Source organism: Schistocerca nitens, chromosome 1 (assembly GCF_023898315.1).
Source record: "Schistocerca nitens isolate TAMUIC-IGC-003100 chromosome 1, iqSchNite1.1, whole genome shotgun sequence".
NCBI classification, from domain to species: Eukaryota; Metazoa; Arthropoda; class Insecta; order Orthoptera; family Acrididae; genus Schistocerca; species Schistocerca nitens.
In genome coordinates this window covers 643,754,560-643,780,479 of record NC_064614.1, presented here as the reverse complement: position 1 = coordinate 643,780,479, position 25,920 = coordinate 643,754,560, and the positions used below count along the sequence as shown (strand labels likewise).

General features: G+C 38.7%; 1 protein-coding gene across 1 annotated transcript in view; it reads right to left on the bottom strand.

The window, feature by feature from the left end:
* LOC126258329 (uncharacterized protein C05D11.1-like) overlaps window positions 1–25,920 on the bottom strand; it is a 123,764-nt gene that overhangs the window by 4,556 nt on the left and 93,288 nt on the right. The window contains exons 16-18 of the mRNA XM_049955634.1: window positions 9,131–9,274; window positions 8,656–8,816; window positions 8,394–8,546 (exon numbers count right to left, since the gene is read on the bottom strand). Coding sequence (XP_049811591.1) covers window positions 8,394–8,546; window positions 8,656–8,816; window positions 9,131–9,274 — 458 coding nt within the window. The remainder of the gene's footprint in view (window positions 1–8,393; window positions 8,547–8,655; window positions 8,817–9,130; window positions 9,275–25,920) is intronic.

The following is a 25,920-nucleotide window of genomic DNA, read 5'->3' as shown; positions in this document are numbered from 1 at the left end:
GGAACTGAGTCCAATTCGAAAAAGGCCATAAAAGATTGCATATTACAACTGTGGCAAAGTGAATGGGACACTTGCAGGCATGGGCAGGAAAACATACAAATTTCTCCCTAACATCAGGGAAATATTAAAAATGAGGTTTCTTAACCTGTTAAGTGGATTGATACATTACCTGGCTGGCCGTGGCCTATGCTACGCATGTAAACAAAATCAGAAGACAAATGAATGATAGCTGTGCCTGCGGCTGTGTGGGCACTTCTGAAGACACATTGTGGGGTATCACACTTTATGAAGATGTGGCAGGTAATGGACATCAGGTACTAAGGATATTGGCTCCCAGATCAGCAATAAGGAGCAAGTTGACATGGCACATCTTTGACGATACTGCAGCCACAGTATGCAGGAAGGCCAAGGAAGACTTCATGAGGTATTCAACCATAAGTCAGCGAGCTGCCATTCAGGCTGAACAACATATTCTGCAGATGGAGATAAGGTAATTGTGGTCTGTGACTACCAAATGAAATAATGTTTCAAGAATTCACACTGCATTGGTGCAAGTTATTAAGGAAGTGTGGCATGCTGCCTGACACTCAAGGAATTTAGCAGGCAATGGCTGTTGACAGGGGTAGTATGAGGACAGATCCAGTAGCGAAAACAACCATCTACAAGTTTAATGCACCAAAATAAATGAACAAAAAAGAGAAAAAATTCTGTAGTGCTTATAGTAGTACTAGTAGTTGGGTAACTGGTTAAGGGTTTTACTGTAGTTTTTTAGTACTAGAAGCAGTTGTATATTACAAATTAATTATCAGAAATAATTTATTACTATTCATGGAAATGTGGTTTGTGTGGCCTATTTTAGCTTTTCAGATAATAGGCCATAATTATGAAGAACAAATAAATACAAACTGATTCAGGCAAACTTCAGCTGAATCGTGGTAGATGCTATAAACAACCAAAGTGCATCATATAGATTCCCATGGTTGACAACAGGATGAAATTTGCTTCTCAGTCACTGCTCCCCTCCCAGCAACCATCCTTGCTCTCAGCCAGGCTGAGCTTGAGCAATTGTGAAAAACAGTCTGCAATATCTTCTAGCGTGAAGGTCATATGTAGCAACATGAAGTAATGCATAAATAAAAGATCATAATTACGATTCAGTCCCATTCTCAAACTTTCACTTCTCCCACAATCTAGTTACATCTGTCGATACTATCTCCATGACTGGTCTTGCCGCTGTAATTTATTACCACAAAATCAACTACAGTCAGTTTGTAATTTATTTCCTGTGTTAGATATTTTATTCTGGATTAATTTTACTTCTTGTTTCAACTGTATATCACCATCATGTTCTAGAGCTGGTAACATTTTTACCCAGTATTCTAATATGTGAACAGCGGCCAAATTTCTCATTTGCAATCCACTTAGTAAACCATTACAGTCTCTCGTAATCAAATGAAATGCTGGTCTGGGTTCTGAATCAACTCATTTGTTTGAAGGACACTTCCATTTTTTAATGTTTTTGTATATGATATCCATACATGTTTGGAACATTCATTGCAAACCTGTACAAATACAACAAAAGTTTGTAAGATAGAATTTGATGATATTTCCTCCTGTGTTCCACAAAATTATCAAATTTTGATCAGAACAATAGACTGTTGCAGTGGCTAGTTCATCGTTTCTCACATCTCTTGTACTAGTGCCGTGCAAGTCAGTGACACGTGATTGTTCACGCAACGTCAACACTGTATCAAGTGCTTCGGCATATCAGGAAATCTCGAGCCTGTTGGAAAGTGTATTATTTGCTGAGCCCTGCCCTTTCAAATACTTCAAAATAAATCTGCACATGACCTCAATAGAAAAAGCTTCATCTCCAAATGTAAAGATGATCCCTGTAAATGTAAGGCTCCCCCTATATACCCTATTAAACAATATAAAAACCTTGACGTCAGCACCAATAGTTTAATCTACAAACAAAGGACGATCCCGTATTTTTCAAATGACAAATCTGGGAAAAATCGTCATCTTATAATAGGGTAAACCAAGTCATATCGCAAAGTCAGTTGTATTCTCTTTGCAACACCATAAAACATTGTTGAGAAATTCTTTTATGCACTTGCTTTTAGTCAGTGTTGCATTCATCTGCACAAAGCTTTGTCATACTTGATTCTTAATATAAAATGTTCTGTACTCTTTCACATGATGCAGACAAATGGTGGTGTTTGTGTTTCGTAACCTTTAACTGCCAATCATCCAAGACTAGGGCTATATTTAACACTTTCTTGATGTTTTCATCAGTGGTTATAGCTTTGGGAAAACCCCGAAATATGGATAATGATTTTGGTTTGTGTTCATGTTCATTTTATTGTCCAATACATTCATTTACCTCACTAGTTCAAAGAGTTTACAGCTGAATACCTCACTGCTTTCTGTGCCTCTCTGAGGCTCAGTGATTGATAAAGGAAATTATTTCTCCAGCTAGTATAATGGAAATGAAGTCCCATGCTTCTTGGCAGAGCGTAGGGGAATGATGCGGGAGACCCGCACCGCCATACTAGGCAAGGTCCTAATGGAGGTAGTATGCCGTTACCTTCCTCTGGTCGTAATGGGGATGAATGATGATGATGATGATGATGATGATGATGATGAAGACGACACAACAACACCTAGTCATCTTGGGGCATGTGAAAATCCCTGACCCCGCCAGGAATCGGACCCAGGACCCCGTGCTTGGGAAGCGAGAACGCTACCGCTAGACCACAAGCTGCAGACAGCGAGTATTATATTTGTTAATATTACTGTTGTTTTCAAACTGAGACTACGTGTTAGCAACAAACTTCACAAAAGTAAATATACAATGAGGCTGTTGTCAGAATGTCCAACAGCTTGAAGAGCTGTCCACAAGAGGTCCTTATAACATACTTTTTCCACAATGATTAGTTACAAAAGAATAAGATGCCATAAGACATTAGTGAATAAAGATAGTGTGGAACAATGGAATAGTATAGCAAGTAAGTACAAGTGTAAAAATTTTGTTAAGAACCCACGGACACAGCTGGGTGGGCTGCATCTGCCGGCTATGCAACAAACAGATGGAAAATGCAACTATAACAAGGCTAAATGTAGTAACTTCACATAGAAATGTCATAAGAACATCTCCAGGATGTAAACTTTGCACAAAGGAATGCTGTGAAACCCTGAGGCTAAACAAAGTCGAGAGCACTGATGGGCTCAAAAAACAAGATCACATTCAGTCACCAAGTGTGTGTGTGTGTGTGTGTGTGTGTGTGTGTGTGTGGGTGGGTGTGTGTGTGTGGGGAGGGGGGGGGGCAGCAGCACATTATTGCTTTCTATAAAACCTACAGCCTCCTCAAGCTCATTCCCAGGGTCACACCATTCCATCTGCATTACAGATACTGATGGAAGTCTAGCTCTATTAAATTGCAAGATGTTCTGGTGAATCCAACAACTGTCTACAAGCTTCCGCCCACTTGGGAGAACACTGCTGCAAATTAATAGCCATACGGTTGTGGAGGAGACTTCTGACCCTGCTGGTACAACGGTGACTCACTGAGGATTGGGAGTCGGGTCCATGGATGAAGAGCTGATCTTCTCGTCTGCAAGTTCAGAGTAGGCACTGGATGCCTGTGTCAACACTACTGTGGTAGTACAAATACCGCCTTATTGGCTGTATGCTGGGACTGCCACTTGGGCTGTCCGTGTTGCTGCTGGATCTTCCACCTACATGCCATCCTTGGCACCACAGATATGCAGATTTCTGGGGCCGAGCCTTATTGCAGCGTCACTCATTGGGAATGTTGAGGCTCTGTCAGATGCCCATAGCCACGCCACACTGTAGGGATACACAAGTTCCTATGATGGGGCCACATCACTGACCATAGGCATTGCAGGACCTGTGCTCAAGTTCCTCGTCGGCCAATGAAGTGGCATCTCACTCTTTCAAGCAGTGTGGACTCAGCACGGTCATTGCTGGCTAGCACCAGGAAAAAAAGTGGAGTGATCAAATACTTTCACCAACAAATAACTGTTAATTGAATGTGTTTTATCAATACCCCAGTGGTCTACAAAATCACTCACCCCCATTCTCCTCTCTATCTCCTGATAATACGATCCTTGCTCAGGTCATAACAACAGGAAAAGTAAGTCAATTTCATGAAATTTTCTTTTCCAAAATCTGATATTATCTGTAACGCATAAATTGGAAAGCTTAGACACTTAAGATGATCTGTAACATGGGACTTACTGTTCAAGTTCTTTATCAATATATCATACGAGTAAAAGTTCGTAATAATTTGTTCCATTTACTGATTTATCCTTATTTATTATTTTTAACGGTGTGGTCACCCATGTGCATTCGGGTGCTGAAATTACTCCATTAGCCTTCATTATTCTACTTGTGTTGTCACCAAAAGTAACTATTTTTGCTTCCTGTATGTATGATGGAAGATCGTTTATATATGACAAGAACAAGAACAGAACAGACCCAATATCGATCCCTGTGATACACCTGTAGTGATTATACTCCATTCTGAATATGCTGTTTCATTGTGAACACTTGCCAAGTTTCCCAATACAACACTTTGCATCCTTTTAGTTAAACAGGGTGCACACTGATTGCCAGCAAGATATCTGATATCATAATATTTTAGCTTCTGTGTTAAGAATACTAGGAACTACACTATCAAATGCTTTTAACATGTCACAAAGAATACCACTTGGCAATATTTTGTGATTTAAATTTTGTATTATCTGCTTGGTGAATTGTAAAATGGCATGTACTGTGGACAGATCCTTTTGAAATCCAAACAAAGACTGACTGACAATCTTATTTTGAGAGAATGAGACAACGAATGAGCCTTGGGAGTAATTATTAATATCTATGTATCATTTCTTGTAAAGAGGTCTGACAATATCATATTTTAGTCTGTCAGTCTGCCACGATTTATCCATCATGATGGTGATGTATTGCATATGTGACTGAATAAGAACGGGATTTTAGTACTTTGTATGAGACATTATCAACTTGAGAGTTTTTGGTACTGACCAGTTTATTACATTCTCACTTTCTTTGTCGGAGTAATTGGGTTTACCTATATGTATAAGACACCGCTCCTTGCATGTATTCTATTGCCTTATTAACTGTCCATGCCAATCTTCTGAGTTCAATAAAGTGATTATTAAATATGTAGGTTACCATTTATTCTTTGACTATTTTCATTACTACCAAAGTCCTCACATTATTTGTCTGATTCCACGTTTCTCTTAACTATTGCCCATATACCTTTCAATTTTATTATTTGAATTATTGATTTCAGATGTTATACACACCTTTTTTGATTTTTTAATCCATTTTGTTAAAACAGCAAAGTATTTCTTGTAATGTGTAATCAGTTCTGCTACTTTCTTTGTTCTAACTATTTCATAAAACTTCCCTTTCCTTTCACATGCTATTTTCTTTCTGTAATTCAGATCATTTTTCTATCTTATTTGTGCCATACTTGTTTTCTTACAAAATTAGCAACTAAAAATTTATGGAAACCCACTTGGGAATAGATTAAATTTGGAATAGTGTTACAAATCATTCCAATCAGCTTCCTGCAAGACCGCCTTGAAGTTTCCTGTAAGGACGACTAAAACTGTTGTCCATGATAGCACTTCACAGTAATCAGATCTGTTATTTAGTATAGCCAGTAGTGCATTGTGGTTAAAGAGGCCATTCACTATAGGATAAAAATTCACATAACAGATTAGGAGATCACCTATTAGTATACTACTATAATGTGTACTTCTGGTGGGAAAAATTGTGTATTCTGAATCTTTCGAAAAATTAATACTAAAGTCTCCACAGACTATCATTTCATGTCTTTTGTCTGTGAGCTGGCAAAACAGTGACAATTTTTTCTATGAATGGTTTCCTGCGGTGATCTATATACAGTGTACTCTTGATTATTCACATGTGGATTATTCATGCATCTAAAAAAACTGCAATATTTTTCTGTAGCAAAGAGCAATAAACAATCTGCCACGTGACAAAAAGTGCCATTTCCCATCATTTAAACAAATGCCATATGTGACAACAGAGTATCGTTTTCATTGCTGTTAGCCAGCCCGTTCCGTGAAAATTGAAAACAAACTCAGTTTTCTGAGTTTGAGAAGGTGGAAACTGCAAACCTAAAAATACAGAGGGGTTCAGGCCAAAAATAAGAATAAGCAGAAAATACAGGATTTTGTCAGGATATGCAATTCTAGTTCTGGTCCATGTGCACAAAAAAACATGAAGAGATCCACATTTGATGAATGAGATGCTGCTCTTTTGCAATTGTTTAGCCAAAAAGGAACAGAAGGTGTCATTGTTTTAGGTGCGATGTTTGCCATAAAAGCTAAACATTTTCATGAAGCTCTAGAGTTAGAGGGAGAATTTAATACCTTATCTGGATGGCAAACCAGATTCAATCATCATCACAGGATTCACGAACTTACTGTGAATGGACAGCAGCTTAGTTCAAATATTGTAGCAGCCGATTCCTTCCGGTACAAGTTCCAGAAGTATGAGGAAGAAGACAATTTCACACCAGATCAAATTCTAAATACACAAAAAGTGGTCTGTATTGGAAATTTTTACCAACTGGAACCCTTGCTTTTAAGATTGAAGTTCATGCTCCTGGATATAAGTCATCTAAAGAAAGCATTGCAGTTTTGTGAACTGTTAATGCTTCTGGGAACCACAAAGTGAAACTACTGATGATTGGAAAATTGGGAGAAAAAAATTAAAAATATCCTGAGCAGTCACAGATCTCACAGCTAAGGATCTCCCTGTGCATTATAACCACCAAAAAGTTGTATGGATGGATAGTGAAATTTTCAAAAACTGGTTCCACAGTTTCAGCAATTTCCAGACGAGAAAGGATTGTCAAACAGAAGGCTGTTCTTTTGCTTGATAACACCCATTCACTCCCAATGAGAGCATTCTCGTAACTAAATTTTTACCTCCTAACATGACTGCTATTATCAACCAATGAAGCAAGGCTTAATTGCATATGAAAATGCCACTACCGGTATGGTCTACTGAGAATGGTAGTTGTTGATTTGGTGGCATTCTGGAAGAAGTTGACAATTCTGAATACCACACACAGGATTTCTGGTGCCAGATAAAGAAGACCACGATTTTCAAGGTTTCAGTGGTTAATAAATAACACAGGCACAAATAATAAATCTGGCAATGGGTTTCAATGGTTTTGAAGATGTCGACAAAGAAAACTTGAAGGAATTTGCTGATGATCAATGAATGTGACCCCAGCTTCCAGTACACGAGTGATGCCAAAATTGTAACCGCCGCTTCACAACAAAACAAAGACGACGACACTGAAGGTGAAAGTGGGGATGACGACAGTGGTACTGTCAGCCATTATATCACATTGCAAAGTGTTGATACTCTTTTAGATTATATAGGTCACAAGGAGTTTCAGTGCAATGACATTACTACTGCAAGAAAAATTCAAACTGTCCTGCGAAAAAATGCCATCTCCTCTCAAAAGCAGACCAACACCACAAACAATATTAAGAAATAAACAGGCCTACAGCACAGAACTTGAACAAACTTTCAAACACAGAATACCTGTTTGAAAATATCTCTATTATTTGTGCATCTTCTCCCCCACATTACCCAGAATATCAGGAGTATACTGTGCTTTAGTATGCATAAATAGCTTTTCCAGTAGCAGAAATTCATAAAAACAGGCTTCTAACTGGTGATCCATGCAGAAACTACTTACGTTAATAGATTTCAACTCACTTTTTTGCTATCTCCTTTCTCCATATTTTCTATCCAGAAATGGGTTTCTGATTTATAGTTATCCGTGTCTAACATATGGCCTCCTGTCTTTACATCATCTTCAGACAGATATAACACCTTAAATTCCCTTCAACATTCTAGATAATGTTAACTGATAAGAATGCCACTAACTTTGGTTTTTAGTCCTCTAACATCCTGATATACAACAATATAGTTACTCAAACAAGTTCTGTTATATGAGGCACTTAATTTACCTGGACCTCTTTCAAAGCATTTTATCTGCATGAGATATTTAACCTAAAAAGTCTTACCTCTCACATCAACATTAACACAAGTTCTGTTACAGCTCAAGCAATAATAAAATAAGGACACAGTATGGAGTCTCAGTTCACACATTTACAAAAAAGAAATGAAGAGGAAAAAAATACTGTAATCAATCCCAGCAAAACAGTTAGTGTCAGGGACACAATACCATGATTTATTTTAAATAGTTAGTCTTCCAAATGGTCATGCTACTCTCTACTACTTCCTATTTTGTGCTAAGATTATGATACATGTTGTTAAGACAACGTGAACTTACGCTTTAAATCCCAATGAAATTTCCTCTGATTTTGTAGGATGACACACAAGAGTTGTTTTAGATTTCTCTGGATCGAAGAGTTGAGCTACATATTTGGGACCAATTTGTGTCAAGTCCTCAACGGTGACTTGCGATATGAGCTGCACTAGATGCCTGATAAAACAATCATTGAACTGAACAGTAACAACAACTACAACAACATGAAGCTAGTACATCATATTAGAAATATTGATTATATCTGTGCATAGCTTGTGATTCTCACCTATTGTAGTTCTGATCAACACCTTTAAAATATGATAGTAGAGACTGCGTTACCACATCTCCCACACTCTTCTCACGTTCTATAATTTCAAAAATTAGGGAACTTTTTGCTGAATCAAACAATGTCTGATCCCATTTGACATCTTTACCTAGATGAGAATCCTGCACAAAATTAAAAAATGATATACAAACTCATATTTATTGACAGAAAATTACAAACTACGCATTAAATGTATTGCTATAAAATTTGTTTTCTGAATTTTTTCACAATACAGTAATATTACACACATAGGCAACTGCTAAAGCAGACCACATTGTAACATTATAAACTGATTAAAAGTGTTCTTCCCTGTGCATAGAACAAATGATTTGATAGCTATAGTCTTCAAGTGTACCGATTCACAGTTTCACATTCCATACCAGACAAACATTTCACAATATAATTAGCAAGGCTTAAGGAAATAAGTATAACTCACAACAATACTTTTTGCTTCTTTATATGCCGCAATGCAATTAGTGGCTCGATAAAGTGTCAGATGCAGAAGTCCCTCATGTGGCCTCGGTATTATGCTGTAACTATATGCTAAACCTTGACCTCTTATTTGTCTCCACATGGGTCCCTGCAAAATAATACCAATTTTCGGTAAACTAACATGAATCATTCTATTATCACACAGACTAAAACAAGTGCTAATTCAAGCAGACTTATAAAGTACACCTTTCAGAAACTAAATATTTTGGATTATAGGAGACCACACAATGAAAAGCAGAAGATTGGGATGTCAACAGGCATACACAAAAAGAAGAGACTTGCTAGGGTTTTGAAGTAATCCTTTTACGAGCTAGCAAGCGCACGCACGCAGCGCTTTCTCTGGTACATATTTTCCCTGGACTGCCCCTTTTGTAGAAATATAGGCAAGACTAAGAAGCCCAGGAAGAAAGCTGGGAAAGGGAACACAAGAGCCTGACTGCAGTATTCTATGCAATTGTCAATTGTATGTATTCACACAGAGGAAAAATGCCTAACTGTAGAGCTAAAAGTGCTCACAAGTAGTTTTCCCTGCACTAGCTCATAAATCTGAAGACCACATAGAATGTGTATCATGGCAAGGGAAGGCACTGGAAACACAAACAAAAAAATTGTGTGATGCAGCACTCTCATGGCTACCTAAAAGGAGAAGCAATCTGATATACGCAATTTGCAGGCATCCAAATATGGCCTATGACAAAGAAGAAATTAATAAAAAAGTATTTTAGCAGCAATTTAAGGAACCAATTAGAAAATTTAACTGGTCTTTCTATTATTGACCAGGACAATTCCATGTGTCTAATGATTCTGCACGAGGTATTCAATTCCATTAGAATATATTTCACACTAGATGTCTGTATACAGTATGGCTTGCTAGACCTCACAGCTACAAATGAACATAAATATGAAACAAACCCCTTTACAATCACCTTAGCCGCATAAACTTCTGGGCAGATTAAAAGTGCATGCCGGACAGAGCCTCAAATTTAGGACCTTTGCTTTTCACGGGCAAGTACTCTACCAACTGAGCTGCCCAAGCAAGACTCACAACCTGTCCCTGCAGCCGGGCCAAGTCTCAGTCTAGCACACAGTTTTAATCTGTCAGGAAGTTTAATATCAGTGAACACTCCGCTGCAGAGTGAAAATTCCATTCTGGACCTTATCCACTCTTCTGCAGAGTGCTTTACATGTTCTTAGAACACTATCAGATAGCATGTGATTCAATAGATGATACAAGAACTAAATAACAACTTGAAAGTTACATGTACAAACATATGTAGAATGTGAAACATATTTGGTGATTCTTTTAATGATACCTTACAATAACCAAGATACCACGATATGATTTCTTCATTGACACCACCTCTGTACCATATTAATAGTATGCCAAACAAAGTACATAAATATCTCAGTGTGTAAAAGCAAATCCAAAACAGCCAACTGCTTCTAGTAATGACGCAGATGAGAGTGTCACGCAACATTACAATTTATTTGTTCAACACAGCAAAAGTGGTTAATTGCAATGCCTAGTTGTAAAACTGCAAGAAATACCTATATCCATCATTTGTCTGTACTACTGAGATAGCACAAAGAATTGGAGTGTTTACACTGCACTCATAAAATGTAGTGAATTGTATTGTTTCTGTAACAATAATGATAAATGTGAGAATATGATCAAACTTGCACAAGGATAACACACACCACAAGGCATAAATTCCACATGATGCAGTGCAATGTGCAAATTTCTTTCTTTCCACTGGAGGTTTGGTTTGCTTCCAGTATTTGTCACTGTATCATTGCGTATCCATTGTCTGTCAGTTAATCAGCTGGATTTCAACTATCTAACTCCGCTCTCTACACAGAGCTAGCCCAGAAATATTTGCTGCAACCCATAAATAACTGGAAAAAGGGTAGTCTTTCTTTGTTAGTAGTTCAGTTGCAGGGAAAGGCTCGATAATTGTCTGCTAATTCTAACTGGATACATAAAAATGGCCCTGTACATCTGACATAATTAAAACAGTTGCCCTAAAAAATAGTGATCAAGTAATTCATTATCTGCAAAGTTAAACAAGGACCACAATTAACACCATTTATTACATCAAATGCAAAAGAAATAGTTTGACAATCATTGACAATGATAAGCTAATGCCTTGGCAAGGCCTCTGGAATGTGATTCAATGAACACATACCAGGATAAACAATTATATTTGGATTAGTCACAACATGATTGCAGAAGGATTAGTGTTTAAAGACAGAAAGGGCTACAGATTGATATGCATTTGCACTTACAGCCTGAGTTGAGAGCTCATTGAACATTTAACTACAAACACTTCTTCAGAAGGAAGATCCGAGTTACCTAATCTCACAAAAAAAAAGACTCTGCTTTTGCTACACGTCACCTCAATGTTGCAGCTAGACCTCATTTTATTAATGTTAAGGTGGTGGCTGAAACGGCTGTAAAATCAATCGTTGGCTCTGTACCAAATATCTGCATCTGTGTCTAAATTCAAATAGGTTGGGTAGAATAAGTATGTAAGTGAAGTCTGTCAGAAGGTGCCCATTCATCAAGATGCTGAAATCAGAAGATTGCCCAAGAAGGTGCCTGGATGAAGAGTGATTTGCTTTCACTTGCTTCCTACAAGGAAAAATAGAGTCTCTGCATTTTTCTGGCATCACAATATTTTAATTGGCTGAGTGATAATTATTCAAAGTGGTGACCAGTACGAAGCTTTAAAAAAATTTAAAAAAATAAAAATTCTTCGCTTCCTCTCATTTCAGGTGGTTAACCCGTAATAAAATTTGTAATACCTGATGCTGCAAAACTGCGTCCTGTTCTCTCCCTTTCTCGATATATGTTTGTGTGTCAGCCAATGAGAGTGGACCTCTTTAAGTACAGCCATGTGTCTCACTCCAACTTCTAAACTATTTAGGTTAGCCAATAGTAGCAGTTTCCAATCATCATCTTATCTTGTCTTGCCTTGTAGGGCTGAGCTTGGTGGCAGTGTGTCACACTCTCTAAAGGTGTCCTAAAGTCTGCTTTTCCCCATTCCACTCTCAAACGTTATCTTTAGTGGTCTTTGTATGAATTCTTTCTACCATTCCATCCACAATAGCACTCTTCTGGAATTCTACCAAAAACAGCATGCACCTACTACCACATAAAGCTCATTAAAAATATAATTCATCTTCCTGACACGTCCTGAAGATGCAAACTGTATTGTGACTTTAGTGTGTCCGTTGCCCAAGGTGGCTTGCCTCAAACCATGGCCCATCCTAAACGACTGCCGTTTGCACTTGTGAGTATCTGCTACCTTCTCCAAATAATGCCATGGCAGCTCTCCCATCCTGGATTCTGACCCAGAGCACATCGTCTTGCTTACAGTTAAGGTCATCTTGTTATCACAGAGGCTTCTTATTTAAAAATACATGCAATTCAAATTGGGAATTGTATTCTATCTTAGTTAAGCACTGGCAATCATTGGTTGTTGCTGTGGTCTTCAAGTCCAGAGACTGGTTGATGCAGATCTCCATGCTACTCTATCCTGTCCAAATTCTTCGTCTCCAAGTACCTACTGCAACCTACATCCTTCTGAAACTGCTTTGTGTATTCATCTCTTGGTCTTCCTCTATGAATTTTACCCTCCACACTGCCCTCCACTATTAAACTGGTGATCCCTTGATGCCTTAGAACATGTCCTATCAACTGACTCCTCCTTCTAGTCTAGTTGTGCCACAAATTGCTCTTCTCCCCAATTCTATTCAGTACCTCCTCATTAGTTACGTGATCTACCCACCTAATCTTAAGCACTTTTCAGTAGCACCGTACTTCAAAAGTTTCTATTCTCTTCTTGTCTATACTATTTATCGTCCATGAGTCATTTCCATAGATAGCTACACTCCATACAAATACTTTCATAAAGGACTTCCTGATGCTTAAAGCTAAACTGGATGTTAACAAAGTTCTCTTCTTCAGAAACTTTTTCCTTGCCACTGCCATTCCACATTTTATATTCTCTTTACTTTGACCATCATCAGTTATTTTGCTCCCCAAATAACAAACCTCGTCTACTCATTTCCTAATTTAATTCCCTCAGCATCATCTGATTTAATATGGCTACATTCCATTATCCTCATTTTGCTTTATTAATGTTCATCTTATATCCTCCTTTCAAGATGCTGTCCATTTCGTTGAACTGCTCTTCCAGGTCATTTGCTGTCTCTGATTGAATTACAATGTCATTGGTAAACCTCAAAGTTTTTATTTCTTCTCCATGAATTTTAATTCCTACTACGAATTTTTCCTTTGTTTCCTTTACTGATTGCTCAATATAGAGATTGAATAACATCGGGAATAGGCTACAACCCTCTCACTCCCTTCCCAACCACTGCTTCCCTTTCATGTCCCTTGACTCTTATAACTGCCATCTGGTTTCTGTACAAATTACAAACAGCCTTTCATTTCCTGTATTTGACCCCTGCCACCTTCAGAATTTCAAAGAGAGTATTCCAGTCAACATTGTCAAAAGCTTTCTCTAAGCCTACAAATTCTACAAACGAAGGTTTGCCTTACCTTAATTTCTCTTCTAAGATAAGTCATAGGGTCAGTATTGTCTCACATGTTCCAACATTTCTACAGAATCCAAACTGATCTTACCTGAGGTCGGTTTCTACTAATTTTTCCATTTGTCTGTAAAGAATTCATGTTAGTATTTTGCAGCTGTCACTTATTAAATCGATAGTTCGGTAACTTTCACATCTGTCAACACCTGCTTTCTTTGGGATTGGAATTATTACATTCTTTTTGAAGTCTGAGGGTATTTATCCTGTCTCATACATCTTGCTCACCAGACGGTAGAGTTTTCTTATGGTTGGCTCTCCCATGGCTATCAGTAATTGTAATGGAATGTTGTCTACTCCCAGGGTGTGGTTTCGACTTAGGTCTTTCAGTGCTCTGGCGAATTCTTCACGCAGTATCATATCTCCCATTTCATCTTCACATATGTCGTCTTCCATTTCCATAATATTGTCCTCAAGTATATTGCCCTTGTATAGACCCTCTATATACTTCTTCCACCTTTCTGCTTTCCCTTCTTTGCTTAGAACTGGTTGTCCATCTGAGTTCTTGATATTCATACAAGTGGTTCTCTTTCTGTAGGCAGTATCTGTCTAACCCCTAGTGATATATGCCTCTACATCCTTACATTTGTCCTCTCACCATCCCTGCTTGGCCATTTTGCACATCTTGTCGATCTCATTTTTCAGCCGTTTGCATTTTTATATTTTCGCCTTTCATCAATTAAATTCAGTATATCTTCTGTTACCCAAAGATTTCTACTAGCCCTCGTCTTTTTATCTACTTGATTCTCTGCCGTCTTCACTATTTCATCTCTCAAAGCTACCCATTCTTCTCCTACTGTATTTCTTTCCCCTGTTCTTGTCAACTGTTCTCGAATGATCTCTCTGAAACTCACTACAACCTCTGATTCTTTCAGTTCATCCGGGTCCCATCTCCTTAAATTCCCACCTTTCTGCAGTTCCTTCAGTTTTGGTCTAGGGTTCATAACCAATAGATTGTGGTTGGAGTCCACATCTGCCCCTGGTTCCTAAATCTCTGTCTTACCATTATATAGTCTATCTGAAACCTTCCAATATCTCCAGGCCTCTTCCACTTATAAAACCTTCTTTCATGATTTTTAAGCCATTCCTTACCCCCATTCCTTATTCACCTAATACTTTTCCTTCTCTTCCTTTTCCTACTATCGAATTCCAGTCCCCCATTACTATTAATTTTCCGTCTCCCTTCACTATCTGAATAATTTCTTTTATCGCATAATACATTTCTTCAATCTCTTTGTCATCTGCAGAGGTAGTTGGCATATAAACTTGCACTACTGTGGTATGCGTGGGCTTTGTGGCTGACTTGGCTACAATAATGCGTTCACTATGCTGTTCATTGCAGCTTACGCGCGCTCCTGTTTCTTTATTCATTATTAAACCCACTGCTGCATTACCCCTATTTGATTTTGTATTTATAACCCTGTATTCACCTGAGCAGAAGTCCTGTTCCTCCTGCTACCGAATTTCACTAATTCCCACTACATCTAACTTTAACCTATCCATTACCCTTTTTAAATTTTCTAACCTACCTACCCGATTAAGGGATCTGACATTCCACACTCCAATCCGTAGAACACCAGTTTTGTTTCTCCTGATAATGACATCCTCTTGAGTAGTTCCTGCCCGGAGATCCAAATGGGGGATTATTTTACCTCCAGAATATTTAACCCCAGCAGACTCCATCATTTAACCATACAGTAAAGCTGTATGTCATCGGGAAAAATTACAGCTGTAGTTTCCCCTTGCTTTGTTACAAGGCCAGATCAGTCAATCATCCAGACTGTTGCCCCCAACCACTGAAAAGGCTGCTGTCTCTCTTCAGGAACCAAACATCTGTCTGGCCTCTCAACAGATACCTACGATACGGCTATCTATATCGCTGAGACACACCAGCCTCCCCACCAATGGCAAGGCCCATGGTTCATGGGGCACTGACACATATTTCTTTTACCAGTGAGTGGAGATTAACTACTCCCATTAGATTTGCCTTTATATTTTGGGTTTTACATCGGTTACTGGACAGTTTGGTAAAGAAAGTCACGTATCAACTTACATGTAATTTCTGCATTTGTTCATGAAAACATCATTCAGTAACTTTGGAAAGATTAATTTGAGAATGTCGATTTCTAGCTAATAGTGGAAAATTACTGCTTTAAAGAACATTCATTTTTTCATGAAACACTTAATCATGAAAAAGAGAAGCAAGCCTTTTCTAATTGTAGAACTCAAATACAGTGGATGCTCAACAGGTTGTTGTAGCAGCCTGTCACTGCCCACTGACTGCAGGAAGCTCAGTCGCATCCAGCCGTGGCAAGCAACGACACAGATATCCGAGGAGTGAATCCTGGACTACCAGCTGTCTAGTCTCCACTGATGTTGGTGAGTGGCCCAGTGGCTCATTAGCTAGGATAATGTCAGTATGATCCTCAGTCCATCTGGCAGCAGATGTTGGAATGACATCAGAACTCAGTGACCTCATGGTGGAAGCCAATACTGACGGCTGACAATTTGATGACTCACTTTTTTCAACTCATGCCCAGCCTGGCCGAGCAGCCAATATTTATTTGCACCAAATAGGTTTGTTGTGGTGTCGCAAGCCAAAGAGTCCCTGGTTATGGTAATAGTCTGGGCACTGACACTCAGGTGGATGGTGATGCCTGGTGAACGCTCTGGTGGAACACTGGATTAGTGTATTGCTGTAAGTGGTCCACTTTACAGCACTAAGCGCATCTGCCTAGGTTCCTGTCATTACAATAAGACTTTTTTTTCTTAGTGAAACTTGTAGAAAGTACATAGTAGCATTCACTTTTTAAAACAAAATGTATGAATTCTCAAACAATTTACAAAGTAATTTGTCATATGACCCTACAACATTGATTAAGTTGTGACAGTGAAGTGATATTGTATTGAATCAACTGACTAAGACAGGTCGACGGGACAGAATGGCGTGTAGTGGTTCCTTTGCTTTGCCTTGCTGAAGAAAGCTAGAGGTTGCCAGATGTTTTGCAAACATTATTGTAACATGACTCCAACTGCATCTGATGCTGCATCTACCATAACTCAGAAAGGTGTCTCAGGAAAAGTGTTAGCTAACAATGCGGCCTCTGCAATAACAGCATTTACTTTTCCCAAGGATGCTTTGTTTTCATCAGTCCACTGCAGTGAATCTCCAGGTTGAGACATCCCATTTACATTTCATTGACAGGTGCTGCTAACAATGCCTAATTGAGCACAAAATGTCGATAAAAGTTTGTGAATCCCAAGAAACATCATAATTCTCTTATTGTAGTGGGCTGGGGAAACTGAGAAATAGCTTCATCTATACTGAGAAAAAGCTTCCACTCTCTTGAGGAGGCAAGATTCCCTGTGCACTGATAAGGTATCCTAACAAGTTTACTTCCATTAATCTGAAGACACATTTTTGTGGGTTAATCAGTAAACCACGTTCTTGTAGGCTAGCGAGCAGTTGCTGTAGGTGTGCTAGATGCTCTGCCTCTTTAGACAAAATTACAAGCAGGTCATCAATGCAGATGTAACACAATTCTAAGTCTCTAATTACATCATCCACAAAGTGCTGGAAAGTCTGGGCAGTGTTACACAGCCTGAATGGCATTTGCATAAATTCCTACAGTCCAAATGGAGTGCAAACAATGGTTTTGGGTGTATCTTCCAGTGCAACTGGTATATGAAAACAATAGTATAGTTTCTTTCAGTAACTGTAAAATTTTACCATGGGTGACAAGTGTGGACTCTGTTGTAGGTTTGGGAGTAGTGGATTATGGTGTGGGGTTTGTTCAAAGTATTTTCATTGGGGGGGGGGGGGGTGATGCAGTGGGGAAGCCAGTGGGCATTCTACCGATATCCTCTCCTGGGAATGCAGAATCTGTAGTAGAAATAAGTTGATAGAGGAGTTGAGTGGAGAGGAGCCTCTTGTAGCTGTAGATGTAGAGAACATGCAGCAGTCCTCGACAGTTAGGAGGCCTAGGTCAGTTGCAAAGTGGCTAAATGGCTCTGAGCACTATGGGACTCAACTGCTGTGGTCATAAGTCCCCTAGAACTTAGAACTACTTAAACCTAACTAACCTAAGGACAGCACACAACACCCAGCCATCACGAGGCAGAGAAAATCCCTGACCCCGCCGGGAATCGAACCCGGGAACAGTTGCAAAGTCTTACAGAAAGAAGAGGTTCTGCAGCTAGGTAGAGGTGTGTGCCAGCAGTCGCAGGAAGTGTTGGGGAGTGAGTACCAGGTCATCAGCATTGTGAAGCCTAGTGCAGGATGACTGACAGCACGGGGGTGTTATGGAGTAATTTTACAAAAGAGGATCAAGTAGTGATGGTGTGTGGAGCAGGGAACAGTCTTGATAGGGATGGGGAATAGGATGTACGTGGTGACCTGGTAAAGATAGCTACTCAAACTGGTAGCACTAATGCGTATTTCGTGCAACTGTTTCAGCGTCATGATCGGCCTCATCTTAACGCGGCTGTTAGGTGCGTTAACATGGAGCTGGAGAGGGCACTGATGGCAGAGGGCATGGGTCACATTTCAGTGGTGCCAGTTGGGTCTATCAGTAGATCGGGTTTCACTAGGCATGGCCTGCACCTCAATAGGTATGGGAAGGGGAGGCTGGCAAAGCTTACAGGTGACAGTGTAGTGGGGAGTGGTGGTGGTGGTAGTGGTGGTGGTGGTGGTGGTGGTGGGAGGATCACTCATAGAAAAATTCCTGTAGTAGTTGGTGTTAGAGCTGCACTTTTTTAGATTTAAGTCAGGTGATAGGTATACCTCCTTAAAGGAAGTCCCTCTAAGGGCTCACCTTCAGAGGATGGAGTGTTTCCAAGTAGAGAAGGAATTAGCATATTTCATCAAAATATAAAAGATATTAGAGATAAAGTTAATGAAATGCTTACAGACATTAACTCTGAAATTATTGGTGTGCCGGAGCACCACTTAAATAATTTGACAATTTACCAGGATACAGATTAGTTGGCTGTTTTTCAAGTAGTTCCTTGCAGGGTGGGAGAGTGGCTATGCACGTAAAAAAACAGTATTCCCTTTGAGTCCATAGACATATCACGGCACTGCACTGAACAGATGTTTGAATGGGGTGCGGGGGCAGTCAAATTTAGTGAAACTAAATGTTGTGTCGAGCTCATACAGCATAGACACAATGAGGTAGCTAGGTGCACGCTAAACTAACGCAGACGGGCTTGAAGTTCTGGAACATGAGACTTATTAATGAATAAGAAGAAAAGTACGTAGATATAGGTTACTTAACTTTTATTCTCTTGTTGGAATACATCTCTCTTGAATATTAGGAAGCTATAAGCACTGATACAAATGGCGCCTTGCTAGGTAGTAGCTAGGGACTAAGCTGAAGGCTATTCGATCTGTCTCTCGGCAATTGAGAGGAAAGCTTCGTACGTCTGGTCGCAAGCTATGTCGTCCGTACAACTGGGGCTAGGTCATGTCCGTGTCTTGTGACCTGCCATGTGGTGGCGCTAGGTTTGCGATTACACAGTGGCGACACGCGGGTCCGACATGTACTAAGGACCGCGGCCGATTTAAGTTACCACCTAGCAAGTGTGGTGTCTAGCGGTGACACCACACTAAACTTATAATTGTTGTTAATTATAGGTCCCCTAACTCTTACTTCAGAGCATTTCTGCTCAACCTAGAGAGGGCTCTTAATTCACTTTGTAGGATAATGATGATTGGTTTGTGGGGCACTCTACTGCACGGGTATCAGCACCCGAACAAATTCCCAACCTTTCCTCAGTCCAATCTCACAACTTTCATGAATGATGATGACGTGATGAGGACAACACAAACACCCAGTCATCTTGAGGCAGGTGAAAATCCCTAACCCCACTGGAAATCGAACCTGTGATCCTGTGCTCAGGAAGCGAGAAAGCGACCGCGAGACCACGAGCTGGGGACTACTTTGTAGGAAGTACCAGAAATTAGCAAATTAGTTATATGTGGTGGCTTCAATATAAATTTTTTGTATGATGGTGCAAGAAAAAGGATGTTGGCAGAGCTCCTAAATTCATATGACCTGATGCAGACTGTTTTTTCCAACTAGGGTGCTGGGGAACAGTAGCACAGCCATAGACAACAGTTTTATTCATTCTGTTAGTAGAAGGGTGAATGGCCTTTCAGACCATGAGGCACAAATTTTAACACTAAAAGGCTTTTGTACTCAAACAAATATCACATGTAATTACAAACTATGTAGGAAAGTTAATCCAACAGCAACAGAGACTTTTTTAAACCTTGTCAAGGAACAAGAGTGGCAGGATGTTTGTAGTGCCGATAACATAGATGATAAATATAATGCTTTCCTTAACACATTTCTCGTGCTCTTTGAGAGTTGCTTTCCATTACAACATTCTAAACGGGGTACCAGCAGTAATAGGCAGCCTGGGTGGCTGACTAGTGGGATATGGATATCATGTAGAACAAAGCGGGAATTATATCAAAATGTTAGAAGTGGTCACAATCAAGCTGCAGCAGCCCATTACAAACAGTAATGTAAGGTGCTTAAAAATGTTATTAGGAAGGCAAAGAGTACATGGTATGCAAATAGATACCTAATTAAGAAGATAAAATTAAAACCATATGGTCAGTTGTGAAGGAAGTGTCTGGTCAGCAGCACAAGGTTGACGATGTAACATCAGTTCGCAGTAAAAATATTTCTGTTACTAATAAATCAGATATATGTACAATATTTAAGAATCATTTTCTGGGCATTGCTGGTGAATTAAATAAAAATTTAGCTTGTACACGGAATCATATAACTCTCTTGACAAATGCCATTCTGAGATTGATGTCTGAAATATGCCTCTGTGATACAGACAAGGGTCAATAATTAAATCACTGAAGACTAAGGACACTCATGGTTATGATGGAGTGCCTAGCAGGATTTGAAAGTACGGTGCTGCACATGTTAGCCCTACATTTAGTCATATTTGTAATTTTTCCTTTAGGAATGGTCAGTTTCCTGAATGAAGTACTCAGTAGTAAGCCCGCTTTACAGAAGGGGAGAAAGGAATGATGCAGACAATTTTAGACCCATTTTTATGCCATCAGTGTTTGCTAAAGTTATTGAAAAGGGTGTGTATGTAAGGATAATTGATCATTTTATATCGCACAATTTGCTATCAAATGTACAGTTCTGCTTTAGAAGTCGTTTAACAACTGAAAATGCTATGTTCTCTTTTCTCTGTGTGGTACTGGATGGGTTAAACAAAAGGTTTTGAATGCTAGGCATATTTTTTGATTTAACTAAGGCATTTGTTTGTGTTGATCACAAAATATTGCTCCAGAAGTTGGACCATTATGGAATATGGGGAGCAGCTCACAACTGGTTCATCTCTTATTTCAGCAACATGCAGCAAAAGTTTGTTATTCACAACATTGAGAATGGCTGTGATGTGGGGTCTGAGTGGTGTACGGTCAAGTGAGGGGGGGGGGGGGGGGGTCAGGGATCAGTATTGGGGCCACTCCTGTTCCTTATTTATATAAATGATATGCCCTCTATTATTACAGGTAACTCTAAAGTATTTCTGTTTGCTGATGACACTAGCTTGGTAGTGTAGTGTTTCGAGAATTTCCGTGTAAATTCTAGAACCACTCTGCCTTTCTTCCATCTGGAATGGAATATTGTTGAATGGATGCTCATCTTTGACTTGGAAATGATAAGACATGTATTCAGATTCAGGATGAGAATGGAGTTGGTTTTTTAAGCCAACTTTCTCTTTTGTGTAAATGAACTTTGTTTCTAACCTTTGCATGCGTGAAGAGACTTAATTGACAGTGTTTGTTTGTGTGGAGAATGAGATTTGTAAAAGTTTTGATGTTTGAAATATACATCATTAAGTGAAGCAAAAGAAACTGCGTATGTCTGCTTATTTTTATAAGTAGAAAGAGTCTTGAGAAACTCCTGTTCCTAACAAATATACTTCGGAGAAGAAGAGAAAAGGAGTTTGCAGCAGCAAGCTAACCAGCAAGGAAAGTTGGCTGACAATCTCAACTAAGTCATATCGTTAAGGAAGTGGGAGTTTACACACACACTTCATACTTCACTACTTTAAGTTGTCCAAAGTGTTACAGTAGTAAAGGGTGTTGTGTGCAACATTGGCTCGGTTTCAAATAGTGCAGTTCATGACCTAAGTTCACGGCTTGTAGAAAATAAACTAACACTAAATGAAAGTAAGACTCACTTTTTACAGTTTCTAACACACAATTCAACAAAACCTGACATTTTAATTTCAAAGAATGGGCATATGATAAGCTCAAATTTCTAAGTGTTCAGATAGATAGTAAACTGTCGTGGAAAGCTCATGTTCAGGATCTTGGTCAGAGACTTAATGCAGCCATTTTTACTATTTAAATGGTATCTGAAGTGAGTGATCATTCAACACGAAAATAGCCTACTTTGCTAATTTTCATTCGCTTATGTTGTATGGTATTATATTCTGGGATAACTCTTCCCATTCTAAAAGGATATTTTTGGCTCAGAAAGGAGCAGTTTGGGCAATAAGTGGTGTTAAGCCCATGAACCTCCTGTCGACCCATGTTCATGATTCCGGGTATTTTGACATTGGCCTCTCAATATATATATATATATATATATATATATATATATATATATATATATTCCTTACTGTCATGTCTTGTTAACAATATTAGCTTATTCCCAAAAATAAGCAGCTTTCACTCAGTTAATACTCGACAGAAATCGAACCTGCACTTGGATCGGACTTCTTTAACTCTTGTGCAGAAAGGTGTGCAGTATACTGCTGCATCCATTTTCAATAAGCTACCACTCGAATTCAAAAATCTTAGCAGTAATCCATGCGCTTTCAAATTGAAACTGAAGAGTTTTCTCATAGGTCGCTCCTTCTATTCTGTCGAGGAGTTCCTTGAAAAATTAAGCTGATTCTTGTTGTATTGTTGATTGCATTTACTTAAACTTATGGATTGACGTTTTTTGAGCTCATAAACATTTTATTTTTATCTGTTATTACTTTTATGTTGTAATTTCATGTACAGACATGTTCTATGACCTTTGAGATTTGCTCCTCAATTTGGTCCTACAGAACTTGATGTGTAAAAAAAAAAAAGATCATCTGGAGAAAATAGTCTTCCCATAAATTTTCTAATATGTGGCACATGATAAAAAGCAGGTATCATTGTGACATTACGCCGATGATAATCACCACAAAAGTGGCACTTATTACTCTTGTTAGGTGCAACATGGTGAAGAGGCCTAGTTACTATTTAAAGGGTGGTAGATCCCTTGTGCTAACATGAAGGAGAACTCTTGCTTTGTGGTCTTCAGTTTTCATGGATGCAGAAGAAAAAGATGTATAGGAATCTGCTGTCCTGGTGTGGTGACTGCAATACAAATGAAGATGATGTAAGAATGTAACTGGCAAATATAGTATTCTATGCAATGGCAACCAAGGTGGTTATTTAAGAGTATTTTATATTGTCAATGGTCGTAGTAGAACAATTATGCTGAACATGCGTAATACTCTTTGTTAATTACAATATTATAATTTATTACTTCACAAAACACTGACAGCAGTTCTAGAAGACAATAAAATGGATTCACAATCTAGGTACTGTGATGTACATCTGTGGATGGTATGATTAATTAGCAACAAATCAGTAGTGTCCAAACTTATATTAAATGTACTCAGGTTACTTCAATAAAAATATTTCTTCCTTCTTCAGATTATTTGTGTGTGGCCAAATACCTCTTCTGTAGTTTCAATTCCCCATTTAAACATATAATTATGATATTGAGGTACACTCTCTCCCACATTGACACTACTGATGATGACTGCAGAAAAAAACAATATAAGTGCATATTTTGCCTTGCATCCAGAGAGCAAAAACCTTCCAACTGCATGAGCATGTCATGCTGCAAGCTCGCAGAGAATATCTTTCAATTCTCATTTATCACTGTAAGTTATTTTAATTCTGCAGCAACCAAACTAGTGTTTTAAAAATCTTGGGGATCAAACAAATTGAGCACTGTACAAAGGTATAGCTTGCACAGCATATGATGCTTGACGTGCAATGAACAGTTTTCATCCAAAGAGCTGGGCTAGTTCATTCGTTTGTCTGGAAGGGGAGGCCAGTAAGCATTTTCCACCTTTCAGTTGGTCAGCGATGACAGAATTGCGGCGCACACCCTGCAATCTTTTTCAAACAACATTAGAGAAACCATTTGGTTAAAAAAAAAAAAATTGCTTTCCTTATAGTTTTATATGTCACATTCAGGATGATGTGCCCATCAGTTGTTAATGGTAATAGTTACTGTGATATTTACTTGGAAATAAGACAAGGCACAAAATTTGGAAAAGCATGCAATAAAAAAGAGAGATTGCTATGATTTTGCATTTCATGCAAATTACATAGTACGTTATTGCGTATGAAATTTAGCTAACATACTGAATTTTTCTTTAGACTTGGGTGGAGGTCCATCTGCCACCAGTCTCTAGAAAACTGATCTAATGTAGCACACTCATTTGTTATCGTTCTGCGCCAGCGATAAAGCCAGAGCGAAATGTCCACAACATTCTTCATATTTGATAAATGGTTTCAGGTATCGAAATGAGATTTTGGCAAATGATAGCATGCATAGAGGAGAGTATTTTACCATATCATTATTATGTAAAACTTTGTTATCTACCATGTTGTTTCAATAACTACAGACTTTTTCAATGAAAGAACGTAATTTTTAAGGGCCATTGGTAACTGATTAAATGAGAAATGCTGTGGGTTTTGGAACAACGTATGTGAAGACATTACATGCTTCTTTGTACCGAGGATATGGTTTTTCATAAGTTACTGACCTTACTTTTCCTCAGTTGCTCACTTAATAAACTTAATAAACCACTGTTTCTGAATTCTCTCACAATTTTGTCTGCACAACATGTTAGTGAGGTGAGACTGTGTGAAACTCTGCTGTGTTTTGGGAAAAAGCAAATATTTTAACATAGCAACCGGAGTGCTATGCTGGCTCTACTCAAAAGTTCACCACTCATGGCACTTCTCTGAAAGTTACAAATGGTTAACAAGCCAGACAAAAATAAGCTGCTGCATCTTCGGTGAAATTCTTTTTAGATACTAACAAAAGCATAGATGACAGTGATCTTTTTGAATGGTCACCGTGTAAGTGTGGACATGGAGGGGCACCGCTTAATATTTACAAAAAATGTGAGCATAGGCTTCAGCTTAGAATGACACTTCCCCTCCAGCGCTCGGCATTTCCCCTACAATCGCTCTCCCCATGCATGCCCTGTTGGCTGCGCATCTACCGGCAAGTACATTCTATGTGGACTATAGCAATGTGTTTGTTATTCTGATATTATACAATGCCTAATTCTTTCCATGCTCCAATCCTCTTTTTGTTGCTCCCAATTTGCATTTACTATATTTTATTTCCTTCCTTATTTCTCTACCTAATTGCCCTCCCCTCCCTCCCCACCCCACCCCAAAATCTCTCCACAGAATGTTTTCCTTTTTCTCACAAATTTTCCATTTTTGTTTTTTGTCCCCCTACCACTATCGGTTTTTCCTCTGCTGTTTGGCAACTTTGACTCATCTACACTTCTGCAGACTCATTAATTAGACTGTCATCTCTGTTGCTTCTAACTTTACAGGTTTGCAAATTTGGTCTGTGAAATATATTTCTCTCAGTTTCTGGATGAAATAAATGCAGATACCACATTTGGTGAATAACACGGCTTTTGTATATTTCTATGGTTATGTTGTTATCTAGCAAACAGTTATTTTCTGCATATGTTGTGTATATTTGAGTTATACTTTAAATTTTAGTTTTTTTTAAGTTTTCCTCAAACTAGAAAGTTGAAAACAATGAGGTAAAAAACATTAAAAACTGTGTGCAACAGTATCTGGTCCCACTGATTTGGCATATAATAGGGAAAATCTCTGTTCTCTCATTTGCTAATCATACAAAATATTCCCCCCCCCTCCCCCACAATTATTTTTTTTTTCCTTACAGCTCTCGCCAGGTCATATTCATACTTCTGAGTATCAAGATAACTATAAATACATGGAGGAAAATAGTACTTTCACAATCT